We start from the raw sequence: 24,466 nt of genomic DNA on the forward strand, positions 1-24,466 counted from the left end.
GTTGAACCAATTAAACCCGCAACCATGGAACCGATCAAACGGACAACTGTGGAACCAATCAAACTGTGGGACTGGACCTTAATTGATTTCCTAGTGGAATTTACGTAGCTGTTAATTAGCAGTTAAACGATAGTGAAATCGGCGTCATAAGCGGTGATCATTGAAACGTCGTCTTCTATTCGTGTCTCGAGCGGTGTCTTGTGGCGGCACCTCTCTCCACGTCGTCATCGTGAAGAATAAGAAGAGAGAAGAGAACGACGAGATCATTAAGTATTGATCTACGCTGACCTAGATTCATTATGAGAGAGCGAGAGAGAGCTAGCGACAATCGCTGCTCGCCGCGCACACAGGCATACGCATACACGGGCGGTTTATAGATTTATACTGGTAGCAATAAATACATGCGCGATATCAGCTCGCATCGATGTCACAATATAAACAATCGCTACGCGTTGCGAAAACCGGATTATGTTAACTATGCGTCGGATGGATTATCAGTAGTAGAGTTAATCCGCGGATTAGCCGATTCGGGATGGCGGGGCACGCGACTGGTCCGGATACGACGCGGCGAGAGGTTTACCCGTACAGGTAAGCGGTGTGCGTCAATCTAATGGATTTTATTGGCAATGACAGTTCTCGCGTTGGGCTACACGCTGACCCGTGCTGCCGGGACTTATGCCAAAGTAGGTTCTATTCTCGAGATGGATTTTACCAACGTAGATTGGTTCTAGAACCGAAATGAGCTTAGACTGGTCCAAGGTTGTTTATTTGCTTAGACTGGTTTCTTTCATGCTTGCATTGAGGTCTCTTGAGCGCTTGTTTTTGAGAGGGGGCTAATGGGCTATTGCTGCAGAGTTTTGTGGGCCATTGGGCACTTGCTAAAAGATTCAGTATCCGGCAATGTCGCGGAATCGGGCATCTGCTTTCAGTTCTGGAGCTCGTTGCGTTCAGACGCAAGTATCTGACAGAAAGTAATACTACCAGGTTCAGTTTCATAGCCGTGAGCTCTCGATTTTTAAACAATTCAGTCATACCTCAACTCACTAAAAAAAATTGTAATGCGTTTTAATCAGCAATAATGTTTAAATGTTTAGACTGATGTAAAATGCATTATTTTTTCAAGACGTGGTATCTTTCAGCCTGTTCAGGTCTACGCGTATTGCATGTTTGAAGGCGTTTGAATATTTGATAGGATCTTGCAGTACGGCAGACAGCTATACGTTACTCTATATCCATTCTATTATAGAATGGTAAGAGCGCTGTCCGTCAGCCGGTCCATCTGTCTGCATGACACACTCTGTCAATCAACGATTAATAATTAAAATTGAAAGTTCGCATGTACTGCTGTTCACTATTGATGAGTCGGTGCGGGGCCCCCTTTGATGTTATTGTCATGCAATAGTGGAGGGCTCCAATAGGGTGGCCCCTTGCCTGGAAATCAGGGAATTTTTTCTTTTCTTTGATAAAGTCAGGGAATATAGTCGGGGAATTTTGTAAGAAAAAGCTTAAAGTCAGGGAAATTTGTTTCAGATTGCTAGATCACACGTAAAATCAAACAGTTTCCATCTATGTATTATGTATGTATTTGGCTGTGTTAATTGATTGGATTCTTAGCAGATCAAGTCAGGGAAAACAACGTGCATGCTAGGGAAAAGTCGGGGAGAAAGCTAGTATAATACCTAAAAAGGGCCACTCTGTCGAATTTAGACAGCCATCCGGCGATGATATAAGAGGCCATTCACAAGGGGGCCCTTCCCAACTGGACAGGGATCCAAGACCTGATGGCTGCGCAAGACTCTGCCTGATTAAGCCGGAAATGTACAGGGCTAAACAAATTGCCATTAATGAATCAAATTTAATTAAAATTTTACCATAAATTAATTAAAGATAATCGCTAAGGCATATTCAAAGGTAGCCGTACAACGAATAATCCGGGTTGAAATGAAATGTGATTTTTCTGATCGGCTGATAATGACTTTGCCGCAATGCTGCTTGACTATATACGCGTAGTCATGGTTAAGACTTAAAAAAACAGTAGACGACTAGCTTATTTCAATATAGCCAATCTAATCAACTTTAAAACCAGTGTCAAGATTACTGTACTCATCGCATTGCCTGTATAGAAAGATGTAGAACCTCCAATGACATCATCGAATTACTCCTATGTAGACGTTGCCAGAAAAGATGGCTGCCTCAATGAACCCGCTATGTCATCACCGATCATATTATTCCTAAAGCTTCTACTAAAGATGGCTACCGCCTATAAAATCCCATAATGACATCGTAAAATTATCCATAGACACTGCTAAAAAAGATTCTCGACTATGGCACTGGCCCCAGCGCTGTCTGGGCAGGGCTGGCTTCGTTGCAGCGTCCACAATGCCATAGAGTCTGAATACCCGTTGAGGTCGGATGTTATTATCATGCGATTATTATCAACAAAATTTGTATAGCACCTTATTCCAAAAGAGGCTCTAAAGCACTTTACACAACAAAGAAGACTTTTAAAACGCTCTAGCGATTCAGCCGATCTTACGGCACTGGTGAGACAGTCCGTAAAACTGCATCCTCCCCCCGGCAGGGATTCGAACCTGATGGCACCGCAATTACCACGGTACGAAACCCTGCCACACTAGACCAAGTGCGCAGCTACACGCGCAGCTTAGATGATGTCATTATCAGTCAATCAGAAATCCCGTTTCATTCTAGCCCAGGTTTTCCCATTAATAGTTCTACCGTGCAATTTACCTCGGCAATTATACAACGACCAATCTGATTGGTGCCGCGAGTTTTCGTGCGGCAAAGCTGCGCACCCGGTCTACTGTGGCAGGGGTTTGTGCCGTGGCTGAGTGTAGCGATGCCATCAGGTTCGAATCCCTGCCGTGGGAGGATGTGAAACCGGTGCAGAGCTAGTAAAAGAACCGTATACATAGCGCTTAGTTTTGAAACAGGGAACATCCAGTGAAAGTTGTTTACGGTACATGTTGGAATTGCTGTCCGCTTAGGGAGTTAGATATATGCATTGTATTCGACGTATATAGATATATTATTCGGATGCATGCCTGTATTAATGATTCCGCGTACGAATCAGTTCCGGTAAAAGCTGTTTGTTGATTTGTTATTGATGGTAATTGTTGTGTCATATTTGATTGATTTATCGATTTTTCGCCGTGGAAAATCGTTGTTTGTTCACCTATGCGCGTACATTGAATAGGTATCGAATCGCTCGGTACCAGAGGGAGTGACGGGGGGATAGGGAGAGTGACTGGTGGGATGCATGGTTCCCGCACAGAACAGGGAAATGGGAATTTTGAAATGATAATTCCCACTTTGGAAATATTTGAGGATTTGAGAAATTTTCCTCAAATCTGGGAAATATTTGTGAACAAATTCATTTACATTTCACGTATTGCATTTGCCAAGGCCACCTAACGCAGCGATTTCCCTTGAAAATCCCCTTTATCAACCAGTTACCACTAGATTGTTGACTGTAGCATGAGGATGTTTATTCCAATTTTGATGAAGGCCCCATTTTTCATTTGGGAAAATTGAAAAATCACCCACGAAATACTTAGGAAGAACCTGGGAATTTTTTTAATTCATGTAACTGCGGGAACCATGGTGATGCAATGGGAGAGGGCAAGGTGATCTGATGTTGGGATTTTAGATAGCCTAGATTCATCTTTAGCATAACAATGCGGCTGCTGAATTTGTAAAGGTTTCGGTAGGCTTAGACAGTTTGAAGACTTTTCCCCTAGAATATCAAAAATTTAATTTTAGAAGTGATATGAGAACTATTGGCTTTTCTATGGGTGGCAGTGTTCTTCTATGGGTGACCGTATTTTGTAATCCTAAAGGGGCTGCATTCATTGTTTAGTGTATGAATCTTGGCTGCTGAAGTAGCTTAACTTTCAATCCCCCCAAAAAAACCCTAAATTAAGCTTAATTTTGGTGTAATCTATTTTTCACATTAGCTCAATATATTTCAAAGCAATTATCAGCGCTGATAAAGTATTGGCATCCACTTTGGAAGTGGCAGCAGATATTCTATAACAGATGGCTGACTTTCAGAGGGGTGGATGTAAAAATGAAATGTTTGTGGCTGCCCTTGTATAGCCTGTTCTGGAGAATACTGGGTGGGCGATTTTCAGAGGTGTGGACGTGAGATGGCACTTTGATCAATACGCAAGCTTTTAACTATACGTTTCCAATTTCAAATTCGAAACCTCCTGTTTCGTTCCCAGCAGGCGTGTTTGTAAGGAGCACCGAATAAGCATCTATTCAAATCAATAAGAGGGATATATCCTTTCTTTATGATAAAAATCCTGCAAATGCTATGGTTTGCGAGTGAATGGAGAGAAAATATTGCAACACGCTGTATGATAATAACAGGAAGATCATTCAATTCTTGATTAAACACGTATTTCAAAAGTATTTTTCCCCATTTTTTATATTGCTTGTATTGATGTAAATATTTCAATTGAAATCTATTTTTGAACCGTAATACGATGAGTTCTCGTGATGGCGTTATTTGTTTTCACGAAAGACTGCGTTCAAATTAGATTTGAAAAGCGGTTTGAAAAGCGAACGAAAACACCTTCGCCTTTCATCGAGCCGCTTAACTTCCCTTCTCCTTGGCCATTGTCTACCCCGACTGTCTTCCTTTTCCCTGCCTTTCCTCGCGATATAGTAAAGAAAAATTACTCCGAAAGGTTCCCTTGAATTGTAGTTTATTTCGACTATGTTGACTGAAAGCCCTATAGTCATCTTTAGGGAGTACATTCCTGAAGATGACTATTAAGATATAGTTGGAATATCAAAATTATTCCCGAAGATGACTGTAAGGACATAATCGAGACTTGGAAATCACCTATAGCTAAAGAAAGCCTCGAGGGGTCGTTTTTCTTTTCTGTATTGTGGAATTTTTTTACTGTATTATCATTTCAATATGGACAGAGCGTTTCATCGAGATTGCATTCTCTCTCTCTCCCTCTTCAATCTCGCATTTCCTACCCTCTCTACCTCTCCCCTTTCATCTCTTTTGGGGGGGAATTTAAATGAGGCGGAACTTTTGATCCCTTGGCTGGCGAATGCAAGTGCTGTAGGTTTGGAGGTCTTATAAGTGTTTAGACGCATTTCCGGCTGTTAGTGAATATCGCTTAACAAAGTCTCTAAAGCCTCGCCTACATCGACACTGCGATTGGAGACAACTAGTTGCCGGGCAGTTTTCGGCGCATGAGAGCAACTGGCTGGATACAATCAGTTGCTCGAATTTGTCGATGTGAGCTAGCTTACGCCTGGTTAGCGTCCATCTATCTCCAGTTTCACTCAGTTGCTCATGTTCTACTTTTGAGCAACTAGTTGTACTCAGTTGCTGTCATATCCGTCGATGTGAGCGCTCCTTAATCACAACACATGGTTGTAACTGACTAAAACAAAGCAATTTGTCACGTGACTTGTGATGCTCTCAAGAATATTTGCTAAAACACATCTCAGTTGCTGTCGATGTACGCGCTATGGACCTAGTGACCAACATGAGCCACGCAGTTGCTGGTTTTCATTAAATTTTCGACGTGAGCGGGGTACTCGCTCACTAGCAACTAGTTGTCGCCAGTCGCTTTGTCGATGTATGCTTAGCTTAAAACATTAATTTAATCTCATGAATTCTAAAAATAACGGAACTCGGGATCATAAGGAGAGGTGCGTTCGTGCCCAATGCACACCCCTTGGGTATGGGCCTGATTCTTATTTTCTCTCGCCATCACCAATCTCACATTCCCTACCCTCTCCTCCTCTTTTCCCTTCATACGCTCTTCCTCCTCTCCCCAACGACTGTCACACAGTCACACCGCACTACTGGCATTCCATTACCAGCAAAAACCATTAATCTGAATACATACTCAAGCATATGGCTGCAGGATAGTTAGTAACAGCCGAGCTAACTAACATCCTGGACGCAGTAACCGGACCAGCAGTACGTATATACCACCGGTATCTAACCAACACCGAGTATTGACTTCGACCAGCGTGCGCGCAGACCCTCACAACAATAACATCATCACCGATGACGACGATGATGATGATGATGATGTCATGGCTACTGAAACTCTTGTAGACGCGGAGGACTTCAGCGCTCGTTCCTCGCGGCATATTGATTTGGCGTTCGCTGGAATACTCGTAAAGAGGGGGCACTCGCGAGAAATTTATATACACGGGGAGAACGGCGATACAAAACAATTCTATCAATACGAATATCCATTCTGTAATCATGCATAGATATGGTGCATGCAGGCGTGCGATATGCGTAAATGATAATGATTGATGTACGTGTATGTAGTATGTGCTTGTTGATTTACTGCCACGGCACTTTTCCCGGCCTGTACCTGCGCATACCCCCCTGCAGCTACTGGCATATGGTGCTAACCGCTGAGAATGTTCCCCCCCCCCCCCGGCCCTCGTACGGACGTGGATTTTCGACGGTGTGTACGGAATCCCGCAACAACATGGAGATCTAGTCCAAAATGTTTCCTTGAGCTAGTAGTTTATTTGACGTTTCAGTTATATGCTAATAGTCGTCTTCATGAATACTATCTTCGGTATTCCTGAAAATGACTATCAGAATGTCGTCGAAACGTCGAATAAACTACTAGCTCAAGGAAACATTTCGGACTAGATTTTCTTGTTATTGTGCGATTCAGACCTTTTCGGAAAAGATGGCTGCTTCCATAATGACCCGTATGACGTAATAGAATTACCCCTATGGACACTTCAAGAATAGATGCCCGCCTACATAAATCCCCCTATGACGTCATCGAATTACGCCTATAAACCCTTTCGCGAAAGATGGCTGCCTCTGTGAATACCCCTATGACATCATAAAAAACCACGATAGACACTTCAAGAAAAGATGGCTGCCTTCATAGATATACCTATGATATCGTCAGATTGCTTCCAGAAAGATGACTGCCACAGTAAATGCCCCTATGACATCATCAAAAAACCTCGATTGACACTTCAATGAAATATGGCTCACTCCATAAATCCCCCTATGACATCATCAAATTGCTTCCGGAAAGATGTCTGCCTCCTCCATAAATCCGCTTGTGGAATACCGGTAATAGAAAATACATGCTCTCTGAAAAGATGGCTGCCTTTCGTAAATGCTCTGGTAACATTAGATCGTCCCTTTCATCAAATTTTACTCGAATTTTCCCCGTTGTTATCGATCGCGGTTTAATGGACGGGAAAAACAGAACAATTTCACGAAAGGCTGCGCGTGTTTCTGAGGCTGGAAATAGTCTCTGACATTTGAACGCGTTGTGAATTGCGTCTGTTCAAACGTACACTGCAGGTCCGGTGTAAACGAGCGAGATATTATCGAAACCACTCAAAACGTCGAATCTGCGATCGAAAGTCAGCGACTAGAAAAAAAACGTGGTGCTATTTTAGCGGGGTGAAATGAATTTGTAAACGATTCGAAGCAAAGATTTTTTTGACACCGCGAAAACCCGTTACAATGACGTTTATATACATCGGTACCTAGTTTATACGTTATCTAAGGGGTTCTGTGTGAGGCAATGTGCAATGTAACATCAATATTGATTATTGATTATTCATCAATGATGATTACACTTGCAAATCTTGGCCTTTATTTTGTTGTCAAATATATTTCATCATTCATATTTTGTATTTGATGAATCTTAGTAAACGTTTTTGAGGTGGAAGTGCACTACGTCATCGATATATTTAGCACTAGACTGGTTGCCAATCAGCAAAATAGATTTACGGATCCTTATGATTTATCTTATATCATTCATCGGCGACAATATTAAGTAATATATGTGTTATTTTTTAAGGCGTCAGTTAAATTTCCAGTTGATTTTTCTGGATTTAAGAATCATTTGTTCGGTTAGTTTCATTGTGGGATTTATAGCTTTCTTAGAATTGTCTGGGGATGATTGGATGTCGTAGGGGGTTCATGGAGGCAACCATCTTTCCTGGGCAGTTTCTCTGTAGGAGTAATTTGATGACGTCATCGGAGGTTCTATAGAGATAGCCACGTTTCTATATAAGCGGGCAATGTGATGATGTCATAAGGGGTTTTATGGAGGTGGCCCTTTTTTCTGGGAAGTTTTTCTAGATTGCCGGATATTGTACCTTTAATCCGTGTATGACCCGGTGGTCGCGACGGTGTTGTATATCAAATCACTGCATCTCATTACCGTCGTCTGTCCGCGATAAATCACACATTTATTAGCGTTTTATCGTAGCAAATATTTTGTCAGCTACCTTAAAAATGTCAGCCCTTAGTCATTATCCAGTTTGTGGACGCAGTTCCACAGTAGTTGTGTGCATGTGTTTTATGTCTCTGCACCGAGTTCCACAATGCGGGGATTCGATATCATTTTGGGCCCAGTTCCACAGTTGTGGGGCATTCACTTTGATACTGCGTACAGATCGTCTGTTGTGCAGGTTTAACTTGACTCTAGGTCCAGTTCCGCTGTTGCGAGGATTTAATTTCATTCCAATTTCCACAGTTGAACGGGTTTGATTTGACTCTAGATTCAGTTTCACAGTTGTGTTGCTTTAGTTTGACCCAGGACCTAGTTCCACAGTTGTGTGGCTTTAATCTGACTCCAAACCCAGTTTGACAGCTGTGTGGGTTTAATCTTACTTTGGATCTAGTTCCGCAGTTTTATGGGTTTCATTCGTCCGTGGATTCAGCGCCACAGTTGTGGGGGATTAATTATTGTCTGTGGATCCAATTCCACAGTTGCATGGGTCTTATCTGTCTCCCGCTCCACAGTGTTGCGCGAATTTAATTTCATTCTAGACCGGGTTCTGCCGTTTATACGGGTTTAATTCACACTCCGACACCGCAGTTCGCCAGCAGTTTCGCATAATGTACCCGTGCAGCTATTAGCGCGCCAGTATTTCTACCTGTCAAATACATTGCGAGAGAGAGAGAGAGTATCGTAGAATTCTCGAGAGAACTTGATTAGATTCTGTTGTAATTCATATTCTCAGTAAACGAGGACGGCGGCTGCGAAGGCGAGGCACAACATTATTATCGGCTGATGAATACCACACACACATACACTCACATACACTCACATACGCACGCATTAAGTTTTCAGTTAATGATTGCGTCGTAGTCGTCGCAAACGAAGTCATATCCGACTCGACTCTTGTGTAACGCATTATAGCAACACTCGAAACACGTCGTCCCCCGGTGAGACGAATAATGGCTTCGGAAACTCGGTGGAATTTTCCCGACCGAGCGTTGAAAAAAACATTCGCACATCGCCGCCATATAAGGTGTTGTTCTGAACGCCCTGTGTGAAGTGTAGACGATGATAATGTCTTACGTCTGGTGTTTGTAGTTCATTTTCAATTAGAAATGTCTGATTAGAAATGTTAGGTGAAGTCCTGAATGCGTGAAGTGCGGACAATTACCTTTTAAAAGTGTCCTGATAAAAATATCTGGTGTTTGTAGTTCATTTTCGATTAGAGTCTCAGGTGAGGTGCCAAACACATGCTAAGTTTGGCCGATCGCTTTTTGAAAGTGTCCTGATAAAACTGTTCGGTGTTTGTAGTTCATTTTGAATTAGAAATGTCTCAGGTGAAGTTCTGAACACATGTGTAATGTGAACAATCACTTCATGAAAATGCGTAATGTGAACAATCACTTTATGAAAATGTGCTGATAAAAATGTCTAATGTCCGGTGTTTGTAGTTAATTTTTTATCGGAAATTGTCTATGTAAAGCACTGATAAAAATGTCTAATTTCCGGTATTTGTATTTTATTTTCGATCAAAAGTATATAGGCCCTACGCGACATGTGGATGTTAACTTTCTCAAAGTGTGCCGATAGAAAGTCTACAATGTCTGAGGGGTGTAGATTTATACCTTCAATGGTATCTAAGACTAAGAGAGCCAGAAATATCAGATCGTTTGCGTAGTTATATCCAGGCGATTTTTCGTGATTTTACAGACGCATTGATAATTAATATTCGTCATTTTCGTTCTTCTTTCAGGACAAGTTTGCCGGTGCCGATGTTTTCCCGGAATGATTTCTCCGTTTGGAGCATACTTAAAAAGTGCATCGGAAAGGTCAGTATAACGACACCATCTCATCGGACCCATAAAATTACTCTTAATTTTTTGGTGAAAACCACTACTAAAGAAGATATCATGTATGGTCTGGCCTGCCGTCTATTACTCAACCTCTTATGACCTTCATGCACGCTGGTGAGATGATTACCTTGAGAACTCCTCACTTGCCATTAGACGCTCTTGACGACGATGGAAAGCCGCCGCTTGTTGCCCTTAACGACCCTCCAGTAAAGTATTAAAGCACTCAGAATCTGGATAATTGCTTAGAATAACCTTAAATCCCTTTCTGAATGCTGATGTCAGGGCTACTATTGCATTAGCCTCACTGTACCCGTGCTGAGTTATTGGACGTTTTATTCAGATTGTTGAGATATTTAATGGGTGTCTCGATAATCGGAGATATCTCATCTGAGATACAATGAAACCTCATTACGAGGACCTCGGATGACGCGATTTATCGTAAAAACCCAGAATTTTGTCCCAAATAGGACAATTTTTGGTTCTCTGGCTTCCATTAGGAGAACTATATTCCTGTACTACCTGTGTGTCTGTCTCTCGACTACTTAGCTTCGTTAATAGTGGTCGATGTTTATGAAACTTGGCTACACTATTAGTACGGGCGACTAGTTGCGCAGTGTCACGAATGGGACCAGTGCACCACCTAGCGATGGAACTAGACACTAAAAACGTATGTTTTTTAAGGACACGGCCTTGCTGAAAACTACTTCATAACTGAAGAAGGTGGTAGAAATATGAAAAGTTGTCTTGACGATATTTAGCTGTTGGCCCTAGATTCAACATATTCAAAATGCAATGGGAACTATGCACAGGATCTTCGGAGTAGCCTCATGCGTACATCAGTGATGACAGTTTCGAGCCTGAGCCCGAGAACGGTTGTCGCCTATCTGGCTGTGATAATTTCGTATTGGATGTAACGAACTATCGGTTATAACGAACAGATTTTCTGGTCCCGTGAAGTTCATTGTTACGAGGTTCTGCTGTATAGGCGCTTGTTGATTATCGGAGATATCTTTTGCGTATCTCAATAATTGATGACTCGTATCATATTTCGCCGTATGTATCTTGTTAATATGAGATATTAACTACATCGTTTATCGAAATTTTAATGTACATTATGCAGTGCGGGCGCTTACCTGGTAATCGGGGAATTTTCTGTTCTTTAAAAGAGTCGGCGAGTAGTTGCGCTGGGTAACTCAACCCGGCGTAGTGTAACCAGCCCTATTATCTGGGGGACAATACGGGGTCTAAATTTACATACGCGAGATAATGAAGAAATTCTGAATTTCACGGCCATATTTTTGATAATTCGCAATTCGTGCGTTAAATTTTTTCGTGAATATTGTTAGTTTTTATGGAGAAAAGAGAAAAAAATGATGCATTTAAGTTTTAAGAATTTCATAGCCATAGTTCTGATAATTCGCAATTCGCGCGTAAAAGTTGTAACCGTCCAACTACAGTATTCAAAAACATTACAGACAAGCGAATGAATGTCTACTACGTATCTCGCTTGCCATGATATGTCAATAAACCATTCATCTCCTGACCAACTGCCATTCGAATCCCCATTGGATTGATTCGTTGCTCAGCAAGAAGTTCACGATTCACTGACGGAAAAGATACCAAGAGATTCACGAAATCACGCGGATTTTTTTGTCTTATCCGCTTTCGCGAGTAAGCTTACGGTCTCTCAAATTCACGTTTTTGCGGGAATTGTTTCCACGATTTCACGACATCGCGCATGAAATTCATCGGGTCAATGGTTCACGAAAAACCTAATTCCCCCTATAATAACACAACCCGAAGCACCAGTACAGAAACGTAGTATATAGACATGGTTGATATGACACTTTCAGCGTAAGTGTTATTAAACATTCCATTCTTCGGTCATTGATTCGCGTTAATCAATTGAATTATTGATGAATATAGATTTATTGATTTTCTATAAATTGATTGAAATAGTTCGCAAGATTACGTTCTCTCTATCCCGGCTGCAGTGGTTAGCCTTGAATTATAGATGGGATCAGTGTGTCCTCTTTCCCTCTCCCCTCCCTTTTTCTCCCACTCTCACCCTTCTCTCCATCTCCCTCCCTCTCCTCTCCTCCCTATCTCCCTCTCCCTCAATCCTCCCTCTCCCCTCATTTCCCCCTATACCTCTCCCCTCATTCTCTGAACCTCTCCACTCATCTCCACAACCCTCTCCCCTCATTCCCTTCCATACCCAGGATTCTTACAGATCAAGTAAATCGGGGAATTTCAGGGACATTTATCAGGGAATTTTGACTCTGTTCTTTAGAATCTGGGAAAAGTCAGGGAATTCGGAAAAGTAGCTCAGTCATTTTCGGAAGCTGATAGCTACGTTTTCTAATTCTAAGCCGTGAATACCTCTCTTATACCATTCCCCTCTGAAACTCTCATTTCCTTCCATAATTCTCTACCCTCACTTCATTGTACAACTCATCCGTTAGTGCGTCGACTGTATCCGTGTCTTAAAACGCTTACTCGATATTTAACCCTATTAAATCGCGTTCGAATTCCGAATAGACGCGTTCTACTGAGACGATAATTTTTCATTTCCGACGTCCCGTCCTGCGGCGCGCGCCGCACCGCTCTCGAGTTATCGGTACAATTCATCGCCGACAGTCGAAATTGATGAGAGCTAGGTAACGATCTACGGTCGCGGCGACGCTATCTCCCGCGATAGATCGTCGATCATTTTTCCGGCCTACGTCGATTCGATCACGCAGCGTTTTCGGCACCTTTTCGCGGCGAAAAATCGTCGCCTTGTCCTCTGCCGGGCCCCTCCTCGAAAATCTCTTCGGCGATTTCGTAGCGACGGAGATCATATAATCATCGTTGTCGTCATCGGTTACCACGGTAACGAACATCTCGCACGCCCGACTGATTGATTCCGATTGTTAGTATTGATTTTTCTATCAGAAATGAAAGTTATCGATCTCGCGGAGAATTCTTTCCGCTCAAATATACATCGTATCCCGAGGTGACTCTTCTTCTTTGGTAAATATTTTCATAGATGGATATTCTCTCCTCAACCCTTTCAGTGCTGGCTATTATTGTTACCTTAAAGTGCTGGCGATGATTCGGAAATTTTCGATTATTCCACCCCAATGCATTGTATAACCGGCATACCGCTTCAGTGTGTCAACACCACAGTACGATGTATCGTTTTTTACTTTCAATAGAGATAATAACTAATTAATAATTACATCAATACACCCTGATGCAGTGTAGGACTAGCAAAATCTATCACTGATTTATACACCTCACTGCGGTGCAGATGTAGATGCACTGAAAGGGTTGATACAATGCCAAAACTAAGTCCACCCAAAGCTGTGACTGTTAGAGAAGGGATGGTGCCGATCGTAGTGATCTGGGTTTGGAATATTATCATACCATAACGCTAGAAACAAGATTTCTGTATAATGGAGGTGTAGATGTAGATGCACTGAAAGGGTTAATACAATGCCACAACTAAGTCCACCCGAAGCTGTGACTGTTAGAGAAGGGATGGTGCCGATCGTGGTGATCTGGGTTTGGAATATTATCATACCATAACACTAGAAACAAGATTTCTGTATAATGGACGTTTTCAACAGACACCAGCTCCTTTGAAATCTGTATATGTTTTTGAGAGACTAGGAATGGCAAGAGAGGAGAGAGAACAGAGGGAATATTGGGTAGAGAGCACTGAGTGACGAGGGAGAGAGAGGGGAAGAGGTGGTAGTGAGGGATGAGGGATGGGGGAATAGAGGGGTGAGAGAGAGAAGGTAGTGAACAGAAAAGCCAGTAAGTATGTAATTTTGGCATCGCGCCCAGTTGAGTTCCCCCTGAGGCCAATGCGGTTGAGTTCATATAAAATATAACTTAGTAAATCAGTGCGGCGTAATATAAATATCTTTTATGTTGTTAACTCAAAATTGGAGAAATGAAATCAACCCTCACATCGCCTGCGGGTCTGAATCGGGGAGCAGGTTCTTTTTGCGTTCTACAAAGAAAATCAATTTGGAAGCGCTTTGAAGAACGCCCATTGAACGCTCGTGCGCTGAATGCTTAAGAGAATGTTCAATGATAAAAATTAAAGCAGTTTCTATTTGATCTCGGGATCAATGTCCGAATCGGGGGCTGTACCTTGGTCAGGGCTAATCCACTATTCAAATCGAGCTGTTCAAATGTGAGTAACAAATAGGTCTATAAAACCAGCGTCTGGACCATGTTGACAGTTAAAAAATCTTTTGTTTCCGATTATTATCATTATTATTATTTTCAACTCTACAGTGAAATTTCGAACAATTGCTGCAGTTCTGGGCCCAGATTTCATATATCTGAACTCAGCTCCACAGTTAGGAGTTAAGTCTCGAGTTCATTTTCGAATATTCAACTCTCATCTGTAGAATTGGATCTTTTTCTTGCCCTGTTATTTTCGCCTTTTGCCCGTAATTATCTCCGAGTCTGAAATGCCAGTCTGTTTTCTGTTCAGGAGCTGTCCAAAATAACGATGCCTGTGATTTTCAACGAACCGTTGAGCTTTTTACAAAGAATCACCGAATACTTAGAATACGCGAAATTATTAAAACAAGCAAACGACTGTGATGACCCGGTAGAACGAATGGAGGTACGTATCATGTGGTTGTTGGAATAATTGACTAGAGGGTGGCCACTGAGTTGGATAACCTGGAAAACTACGGGAATCAGAAAAATTGAGAAAAAATGCTGGAAAACTCGTGGAATTTAACAAATTTTACCAAAATCCTGGAAAATTCAGGGAATTTGGATAATGTAATTGACCACACGTGTTTCTTTATCAGTACGCGATTCAATGAAAAATGAATGAATTGTAACCTTTTAAACCTAGATATTTTTCTCGTTCACTCGGGGAATTTTGTGTAATTGCATGGAAAAATCAGGGAACAACAACACTCAGGAGATTTGTAAATGGGTGGAAAGTGGTCACCCTTTGACAGACAAACTTCTTTAGCACAGTTCCCACAGCCCGGGGAGATCGGAAAAACTTGGGAATTTCACATACGTAATATTTCCTGGTTGGAAATACGTATTTGGCGATTTGTCGATTTTCCCTGTAATCCAAGAAATATTTGAGAAATTCATAAAACACCTCGCGTAGCGTAGCTTTTGGATGTCATTGGCTTACTTGAGGGCAACTTCCTTCGTTAATTTTCCATGAAAATTTCCTTGTCAACCAGTTACCTCTAAAATGTCGACGTCGTCGTAGTACGATGCTATGTTCTACTTTTATGAAGGCTAAATTTCCATTAGGGAAGATTTAAAAATCATCCATGAAATGCTTGGGAAGAGTTTGGAAATTTCGAGCATTAACAATGCTTTAACCCTTTCAGTGCGTCTACACCGCAGTGCGGTGTATAAATCGGTGATGGATTTTGCTAGTACACTGCACTGCGGTGTATTGATGTAATTAGTGATTAGTTTTTATCACTATTGAAAAATGGCAGCACCTGTCAAAAACAGTGAAATATTAGTAACTAACGATTGCGCCGCGGTGTTGACGCACTATAGTGGTACTCCCGTTATTCAACACACTAGGGTTGAATCTTCCAAAATTTTTAAATTATCTCCAGTACGATCGGGTATTAATTAGTCAATTAATTAGAAATACAAAGATATATGTATTGTTTACAAAAATATACGCAGGTTTTTTCACGCGTGTATTCCTGAGGTACGGGGGTATTCCTGAAGATGACTTAAATGATCAAGTCATACTACAGCTCAAGGAAACCTATATTTTTCAGATCGTATCAGCGTTTGCTGTATCGGCTTCAGCCAGTAACTGGGATCGACTCGGAAAACCATTTAATCCACTCCTCGGAGAAACTTACGAAATGTTACGGTAAGCTTGATAAAAACCTTGAAGTTAAGACAGTGTAGGTTCCTTTCAACTATCAGTGTCCCTACTGCACACTAGTATCATCGCTTGCCTTAAGTGGAATCCTCTATTGTCACAGTAGTTGATGCCCTACTGCACTGTCCTACTAGTCTATTAATGCATCCCAAGTGGACCCTAACTGATTCGATTTTAACTGAAATGTAGAAGAAATTGGTGCATGGTAAAGTAAATAACTACTATTGGATGCCTCTATTGCCATAGTAGTTGATGTCCTACTTGACACTAGCGACACCTGGTGGATCCTCGCGTGTCATAAGTGGAATCCTCTAGCACCGTTGTAGTCCTGCACATTCGCAACATCTAGAGGATCCTCACTTGTGGAATCCTCTATTGCTTCAGCAATTAATGAAAGCACTTGTGGACCCTCATTTGCAACAACAGGATTGCCATATCTTCACATTAGCCATTCATTACTTCCATTATTGGGTACAATTTCCAGCTGCAAATCGTTAATAATTTTTTCAGAATGATTTGATGATGGGCATATCTTCCATGGTGCCCACACAACCGGGAATACAGACAGTTAAACCTGTCTGTAGTAAATGCCTGTGGGACTGAGCAAAAAGTGTGTTCACTATTGGAGATGTACACTATAGGGAGGGTCTGGTCGTGATGTGATATGGGGTGACACCTAGTATCCTCCTATAAAATTACAACTACAAATAAAGCCAAACATCAAATTGGTCTAAATCATGACTGAAATACGCTTTCATTCTAGTATAATCAAGAGAGTTAGTTATGATTAATACCTGAACAGAAAGAGTGATTTGAACAGGCCTATTGACTATGATTAACCATTGTTCAATAAAGAGAGGTAAATTGAACCTTCTGTGCCAGAAAAATGTTCATGGTTCACTAGAGTGAACACTGTACAGTGTTCATCATAGGGAGATACTGATATATGTATTTTAGATGCAAAATGTTCATTTAGGGAGGTATTCACTATAGAGAGGTGTTCATTGAGGGAGGTTTAACTGTACTTAAATTTGATGATATATCTTCAGATCTTTTAATTTCAGGGATGACCTTGGGTTTCGTATCGTGTGCGAGCAGGTCAGCCACCACCCGCCCGTGTCCGCATTCCATGTGGAATCATCGTACTACCGATTCCACGGCGCCATTCAACCGAAACTGAAATTCTGGGGTAAATCCGTTGAAGTCCAACCCAAAGGCACTGTCACGCTAGAATTACTGAGGTAAGAGAGAGAAAGACCTTCAAAGACCTGTCACTCAAATTTTTATCTTATCACAGACAGTTGGAGAGTCTTTTTTTCGAATTTGAGTCTCATTTTAACAGTAGAGAGATTAGCATCCCTTTTATACTTATGGTAAAACCGGGATAAGCTCATTTTGGTCCAATTTTGCAATTTAGTCCTAGGTTCATTTTGGTCTTGTTCCACTATTGATACCTCCAATAAGCTCATTTCAGTCCCACAAACGATATACCAGGTAGAAAGAACTTTGAGTTGTAATCTAGGTGTGGTCATATGTCTGCCTGGCAGCCATCTTTATTTCATTGTTTATTCCTTTTTCGTTTGTTTCAGACATGGTGAAGTTTACACATGGCATAATATAAACTGTTCAGTGCACAATATTATAGTAGGAAAACTTTGGGTTGAACACGTGAGTATTTCACTATGTATAGATATCAGAGGAGAATATCTATGGTGTCATAGGTAGATTGATACAGGCAGCCGTCTTCTCTTTCTGGAAGTGTCCAGAGGAGTAATTCGATAATATTATGTCAGGATTTATAGAGGCAGCCATTGTTTCTAAAAGGGGTAGTTTTAAGATGTCCTGAGTGAATATAAAGAGGAGGCAGCAATAATTTGGAATGGTTCATATGTCATGGGGAATCTATGGAGGCAGCCATCTTTTCAGCAAAGCTGTATACCTAAGTAATTTAACCCATTAGCACTCATGCCACCCGTATCCACCCTGCCTATTACTCCTCAAGCGGCCTGAATCCGCCCTGACACTTTTTTCGTATGCTGCACAAGAACGGTTGTAGTGGAATTCGAACCCAATAACTTATGATAAACAAGACACCAAAGTCCTCAAAATACATTACAGAAATCAACATCGTCCTATTTGAAATTCTCGATTGACACTACATGGTGAAATTCCTGAGTGATAATGGTTTAAGTAATTAGTGATGTTATAGGGTTATTCATGGAAGCAGTTATTTCTTTCTAGCTGGCATTGAAAAGTTTGTAGTGCGGAATTTAGAATATAAATTGTTTTTTTCTTTCTTCTCTTTTCTTGCATCTGCCGCAGCACGGAGTGATGGAGATAACCAATCATACGAACGATATGCAAGCCGTATTGAACTTTAAACCGTGCGGTTGGTTCGGAAAAGACTTACACAAAATAGAGGGATTTATATATAATAAAAAGTAAGTTTTGAGAGATACCTTGCGAAAAATCAATGCAATTTTAATCATCACCGTGGCTTATATTACCGATTGACTTTCACCTGTTAGTGAGCAACTGACCCATGTCTTTAAGAAGTTTCCAAAGTTGTTACAGCCTGTGGGCTCTGTGACTGCACCCTCACTTATTGATGGTAATTCGGCATTTATATTGTTCATTTCATTGTTATCTTTAAGTGAAAAATAAATGATATTTTAAGAACTGGGTCCAGTTTCACAAATGAGTTCTTCATCTTCAATTCTTTGTAGTTGCTTTTGGTAAATTCACTTTTTCGCTACGAAAATCAATACAGCATCTGCGAACAAGAGTTGCTCTTGGTCCATGGTCTCGTCCATGGTCTCAATTAGTATTGAAAATACCCGGTATTTAATTTTTTCAATTTTTCTAATTTTTTCCAGTAAAACGAAGTTAAAGGCATTGTACGGAAAGTGGATCGAAGCTTTATACAGTGTCAGTGTCGAGGTATATGAGACATTTTGTCGTTCTAACAACCGAAGTAACTCTAATAGCGCTACCAATTCTCCCTCTCACTCGGGTAAACCACCTCCGGTATGTACCGGTACTGTCCACCAGATGGCGCAGTCTTCTTCTCGCGGTCGTTTTTAGCTTGTCATCACGCGTGCTACTTAGAGATTCGTTCATTTATATATATATATATATATTTTTCCGATCATATTTTCGTTATTGTTCACTACCTATGTTTTTATACCTCACGGGGGAAATTATATATGTAAGCTAGGAAATACAGTAGACTCTGTCTCTTACTCGGTTCAGTTCAGACCTGTAAAATTTTATACCGAGTTGGTGTAAGAGTAGTAAGAGTTACTGAAATACAGTAGTAGACTCTAAATTTAAAATCCCACAATTGTTGAAATCTAGAAAGTTTATTGAAAATACTTGAAATGTTTCGGGTGGTTACTTTCACCCTTCAAGAAGGATAGTAGTTACCACCCAAAATATTTCTTGGATTTTAGATAATCTTTTTAGTCTTTTTCAACATTTGTGGGATTTTACATATATTCTTTCATCATGTTTATTGTGATCTACTGATTCAATAGAGTAGACTCCGTCTCTTACCGCGGTAAAGTTGAGACTCATAGAATACTACCCCGAGTAGGTGTTGAATACTGGGCAAGAAAGAGTTTGTGAAATACTTTAGGCTCTGTCTCTTGCTCCGTCAAGATGAGACTTGTGAAATTCTAGCCTGAGATGCGTCTCAAATACTATGTAAGAGTTTGTAAAATACAGTACATTCTGTCTCTTACTCGGTTATACTACCCCAAGTTGGGTCGAAATAGCGACTAAAATTTTGAGAGATAGACTAGACTCTGCCTCTTACTGCGGTATAGTCAAGACGGTTTAGAATTTTACCCCCATTTAGCGTCGAATAAATGGTCTAGATAGAATTATGATAGTTTCATAGATATTTAGGGCACCTGTCAGTGTAGGAGTGTACTGTGCTGCTATCTGATGTTAGTATTCGTAACTAGAGTCACTGTTCACGATAGTTAACCGCATTGAAGCATGGTTATTTAGACCAGGCTGCACAGTCTCTCTAAGACCGGTCTTAAGTTACTAGATGAACTGAACTAAAACTAGAACTAGAATGACCAGTCTTGAATCCAAGACTAGACCGTGCAACTGGCACCCTTTTTCCAGTACAAATAAGGCTAACAGCGAGATAGGATTTTTTAAGATTTTTTTTCAAAGTCTCTTTTAGATTTGTTTTTAATTTTCCTTGTTATAAATCTATTGCATTGCTTGATTTTATTGAACAATTTAAGGCCATTTTAATCATATTTTCAAAATATTTTAATACATATCATTTTCTTATCACAAATATCTTTTATCATAGCACATATTTCTTGCATTTGATAAAATTCAAACCTTTTTTTGATATTTCAAACTTTCTAGCCCAACCACCTTTCTTCACAGAACCCATGTGTAAACATATAGATATCTTAGATGTACAAATCTATTTATGAAAATGGTCCCAACATCTTGCATATTTGAGTTTCAATGTTTTTTTAAGCGAAATATTGGCTATCATGAAAGGTTTTTCCTGTATGAGTCTGATCACCTCAGGTCTGACGCAGATTTTGAGCTTCTAAATGGGTTTAGATATAAGTTTGAAAATAAGTAGACATTGTTAGCCATATTTCAGTTCCACATAGCTTTAATTTGGCACAAAATATTTGAAGCATAATCATTTGTGATACAGTGTAGAAACAGTGTCAAAACAAATAACCAACCAGTGAAGTTTGAAGTCACCAGACAGTGTCTGTGTGACTGTCTGTGTGGGGGGGGGTGTATTTGAGGTCCTGCTAGTGATTAAGGGGGAATTCCATGGAGTGAGAATGAGGACTGGTCTTTTTATAAATCAGGCATCAATGGTTGGTGACAGTAATATGGTAGCCCTCTTCAAAACTCTCTCCTTTCCCTAACTAACTCTCTAACCTTCTTACCCTACTTTGCTTTTCACACTATTGCTTTTGATTGCATGATAACACTAAGTTCCTATTCCTTGGTGAACATTTGGAAAATCATGAATTTGTTTTCGGCATAGCTTCAGAAATTGCAAAATTGTCAAATCTGCTCTAGCGACAATTTCATAGACAAATTTTAACTTGAATCTAGATTTGGCCAGTTTCAGCGACCTGTTTTGAATTGACCCAGTTGGGCTTAAGTAGAAAATACTGGCCTTTAGGTATGGCTCAGGTTTACGCTTCTAGCTACTTAAGTTGACATCTGGCCGCTTCTCAGCGCATGGTTCTCTAAGCTATAGTCAGTTAGTTAAGTTGGAATCAGATAAGTCATTGCATTACGGAAGTCGTCACTATTTTTTAATGCGGAGTTCAATCTATTAGGTGGTGTAAGTTGTAATTTGGATTAGTCATCAATAATGATGGTCTCAATGATGACTTAACTGGTTCTGACTGTATATATTTCTTGTTGTTTCGGTGTGAAGCTTTGTAATGTCTCTGTCTTTTCAATTTTCACTGTAAAATTCTGTGTTATCATCTTTCCTGTCTCACCTGAAAAAAACTACAAAAACTGAATTTCATCGATTGAAAATGAATTGAAAAGAAGATCCTTTAATCGCTTCAATACTTCATTACTAATCAATGACTTAACGAAATGATTATTTGATAACTTGTTGTGCAAATTATAATTGAATAAACTTATCTATTTCTAATTGAATGCTTTAACCCTTTCGCTGCATCTACACTGCAGTGCGGTGTATAAATCGTTGATGGACTTTGCTAGTACACCACATCACTGGGAATTGATGTTTTAAGAAGTTATCTATCTTGAAAGATGGCAGCACCTGTCAAACATAGTGACATATTAGTAACTAATGATACACCGCGCCGTGGTGTAGACACACTATAGCGGTATGCCCGTTATTCAACCCACTGGGGTGGAATTTCTCAAAATTTTCAAATGAAGCACTTTCGGGTATCATCAGCACTGAAAGGGTTAAGCCTCTAACAGTTACGAATTAACTAATTTCACTAATCAATGATTTCGATGCCTCAATTAATTTTCCTCGTTTATCTCCGCGTTACAGTCTTCAAACGGTGATATGATGGGTGACGAAGACAACTTGCCTCCGATGACCGGTTCGTCGTGTGACCTCGACCTGCCGACTCAGCGCTGCCTGTGGCAGGCAGACCAGCGACCGGACAACAGTGCCCACAACTACAGCATGACGCTGTTCGCGCTGATGTTGAATGAAAAATCGGACGACTCATTGAAACTCGGACTGCCTCCGACCGACTCACGGTTCAGACCGGATATGAGGAAATTGGAGGAGGGAGATCTCGGTGAGTATACACTGACACTTCAAACCCTGGGCCCATTTGCACAGTCGTACTGGAGTCCGAAAGTAGTCCTAATTCTTGAGACTATTATGATCCACAGTTATGAGTTTGATATTTTGTCCGGTGCCCAGTTTCCAGTTGTTTTGAATTGATTGAATGAAAAAGCTGATCTATTAACTTATTTAACTGCTAAAGATTCAGATTTTGACTATTTTTTTCGAGAGCATAGTGGCCGTCAGTGTTGGTTTCACTACTGTACAGTCGTGCATGACTATTGACCTAAAATCTACCTACCCAGAAAATAGACATCCTATAATATCGTAAATACACAGGGGCCGGTTTTATAGACTGGTATAACCTTTAACCTTGGGGCTAATTCATTTGAAAATGAATTGAGTTAACCCCTGGGTTAAAGGTAATACTAGTCTATAAAATGGGCCCCAGGGTTTCAACTAAATGAACATATATTTAGTGAATGATAGATAAATATCGGACTGACTACCATTTTTGGGACACACCGTGTCTGAACTCACACAACTAAGTACCACAGTTGTTAAACGATATATGCTTTGTATATCTAACATCTTATCTGAATGATATATAGATGGCGCTGCTGAGGAGAAAATGAGACTCGAGGAAAAACAGCGGGGTGCCCGAAAAGATCGCAAACGGCGGAAAAACGAATGGACACCCAGGTATGAATGAACGTTTTATCGTGATCCACGAGGTGTTGCTAGTACATGCATGTTTTTAGCCCACTTGGGTTATTGCATTCACTTTTCATCCGTCGTCCGTCTGTTCGTTGTCTTGATATTTGGTTTATACATGTATCTACCCTAGACACATCTTCCCAAAAACCATCCCTGCCAGAATCAAGATGGCCGACTGGCAGCCATTGTTGTTCGCCAAAATTAGCACTTTTTACACATTTTTGAAGTTTTTGAGGGAAATTCTGAAGACGCTTTTATCAATTACCTTGATCTTTCTTTTATATTTTAATCTACCAAGGGCCCATCAGCATAAGAAAAATTGGGTCGATCTGACTCAAGATAGCCGTCCTATGACCTTTTTAGTGCCCAAAAATGTCAATTCTAGGTCCTGTAGCTTCCTACTGGTTTGCCATTTCTCATTGCAATTTGTGATGGGTATTCTTTGGAAAGGGATGTTTTATACCTGAGACAGCTATTCTTGATCAGCCAATTATGACGCAATTTTCGGCCATCTTGGTGTCATCAGTACTCATTCGTAGGTGGGAAGCAGTTTTTCCACATTAAATTGATACCTAAGCATATTGTGTTACTATAATCAATTGGAAAGTTGTAGCCCATAACGTGTTCTATGATTTTGGTGAGTTTCAGGGTCATTGGTTTTTGTATATGGCCACCAGGGGGGCGTTGAATAACACAATAACTTAGTATTTCTATGTTATATTGGTACCTATGCATATTTTGCTACCACAATCAATTGCAAAGTTGTAGCTCATCACATCTTCCATGATTTTGGTGAGTTTTAAGGACATTAGTTATTCTTTATGGTCACCGGGGGGCGTTGAATAGTAGAATAACTTAGTATTTCCTTATTAGATTGGTACCTAGGCATATTTTGTAACCACAATCAATTGGAAAGTTGTAGCTTATGACATCATCTATGATTGTTGCGAGTTTCAAGGACATAAGTTTTTCTATATGGTCACCAGGGGGCGTTAAATAGTAGAATAGCTTAGTATTTCCTTATTAGATTGGTACCTAGGCATATTTTGTTACCATGATCAATTGCAAAGTTGTATTTCATGATATGTACTATGATTGTGGTGAGTTTTAAGGTCATTGGGTTTTGCATATGGTCACCAGGGGGTGTTTAATAGTAGAATAACTTAGTATTTCCTTATTAAATTGGTAACAAGGCATATTTTGTTATCACAATCAATTACAAAATCATAGCTGCTGACATGTTCTATGATTGTGGTGGGTTTCAAGTTCATTGGTTTTTGTATATGGTCACTAGGGGCCGTTATGTATTGAAATTGTTAGATTGTTGGGCATTTGAAACCATTTCCCAAGTGGGCATGGTGTCCCTGGACCCCTAGTTTCTTGAGCAAACAACATTTCTAACAACGCCTTCTTTTATTTTCAT

General features: G+C 40.5%; 1 protein-coding gene across 2 annotated transcripts in view; it reads left to right on the top strand.

The window, feature by feature from the left end:
- The window catches only part of LOC141909734 (oxysterol-binding protein-related protein 1-like), a 52,585-nt gene that overhangs the window by 23,210 nt on the left and 4,909 nt on the right, over positions 1-24,466 (top strand). For both annotated transcript variants that reach the window (XM_074800330.1, XM_074800331.1), the window contains exons 14-22: positions 10,039-10,114; positions 14,634-14,768; positions 15,922-16,019; positions 17,096-17,272; positions 17,621-17,699; positions 18,354-18,472; positions 18,908-18,971; positions 22,081-22,336; positions 22,938-23,028. In XM_074800330.1, coding sequence (XP_074656431.1) covers positions 10,039-10,114; positions 14,634-14,768; positions 15,922-16,019; positions 17,096-17,272; positions 17,621-17,699; positions 18,354-18,472; positions 18,908-18,971; positions 22,081-22,336; positions 22,938-23,028 — 1,095 coding nt within the window. The remainder of the gene's footprint in view (positions 1-10,038; positions 10,115-14,633; positions 14,769-15,921; positions 16,020-17,095; positions 17,273-17,620; positions 17,700-18,353; positions 18,473-18,907; positions 18,972-22,080; positions 22,337-22,937; positions 23,029-24,466) is intronic.

Source organism: Tubulanus polymorphus, chromosome 8 (genome assembly GCF_964204645.1).
Source record: "Tubulanus polymorphus chromosome 8, tnTubPoly1.2, whole genome shotgun sequence".
In the NCBI taxonomy this organism is placed as follows: domain Eukaryota; kingdom Metazoa; phylum Nemertea; class Palaeonemertea; order Tubulaniformes; family Tubulanidae; genus Tubulanus; species Tubulanus polymorphus.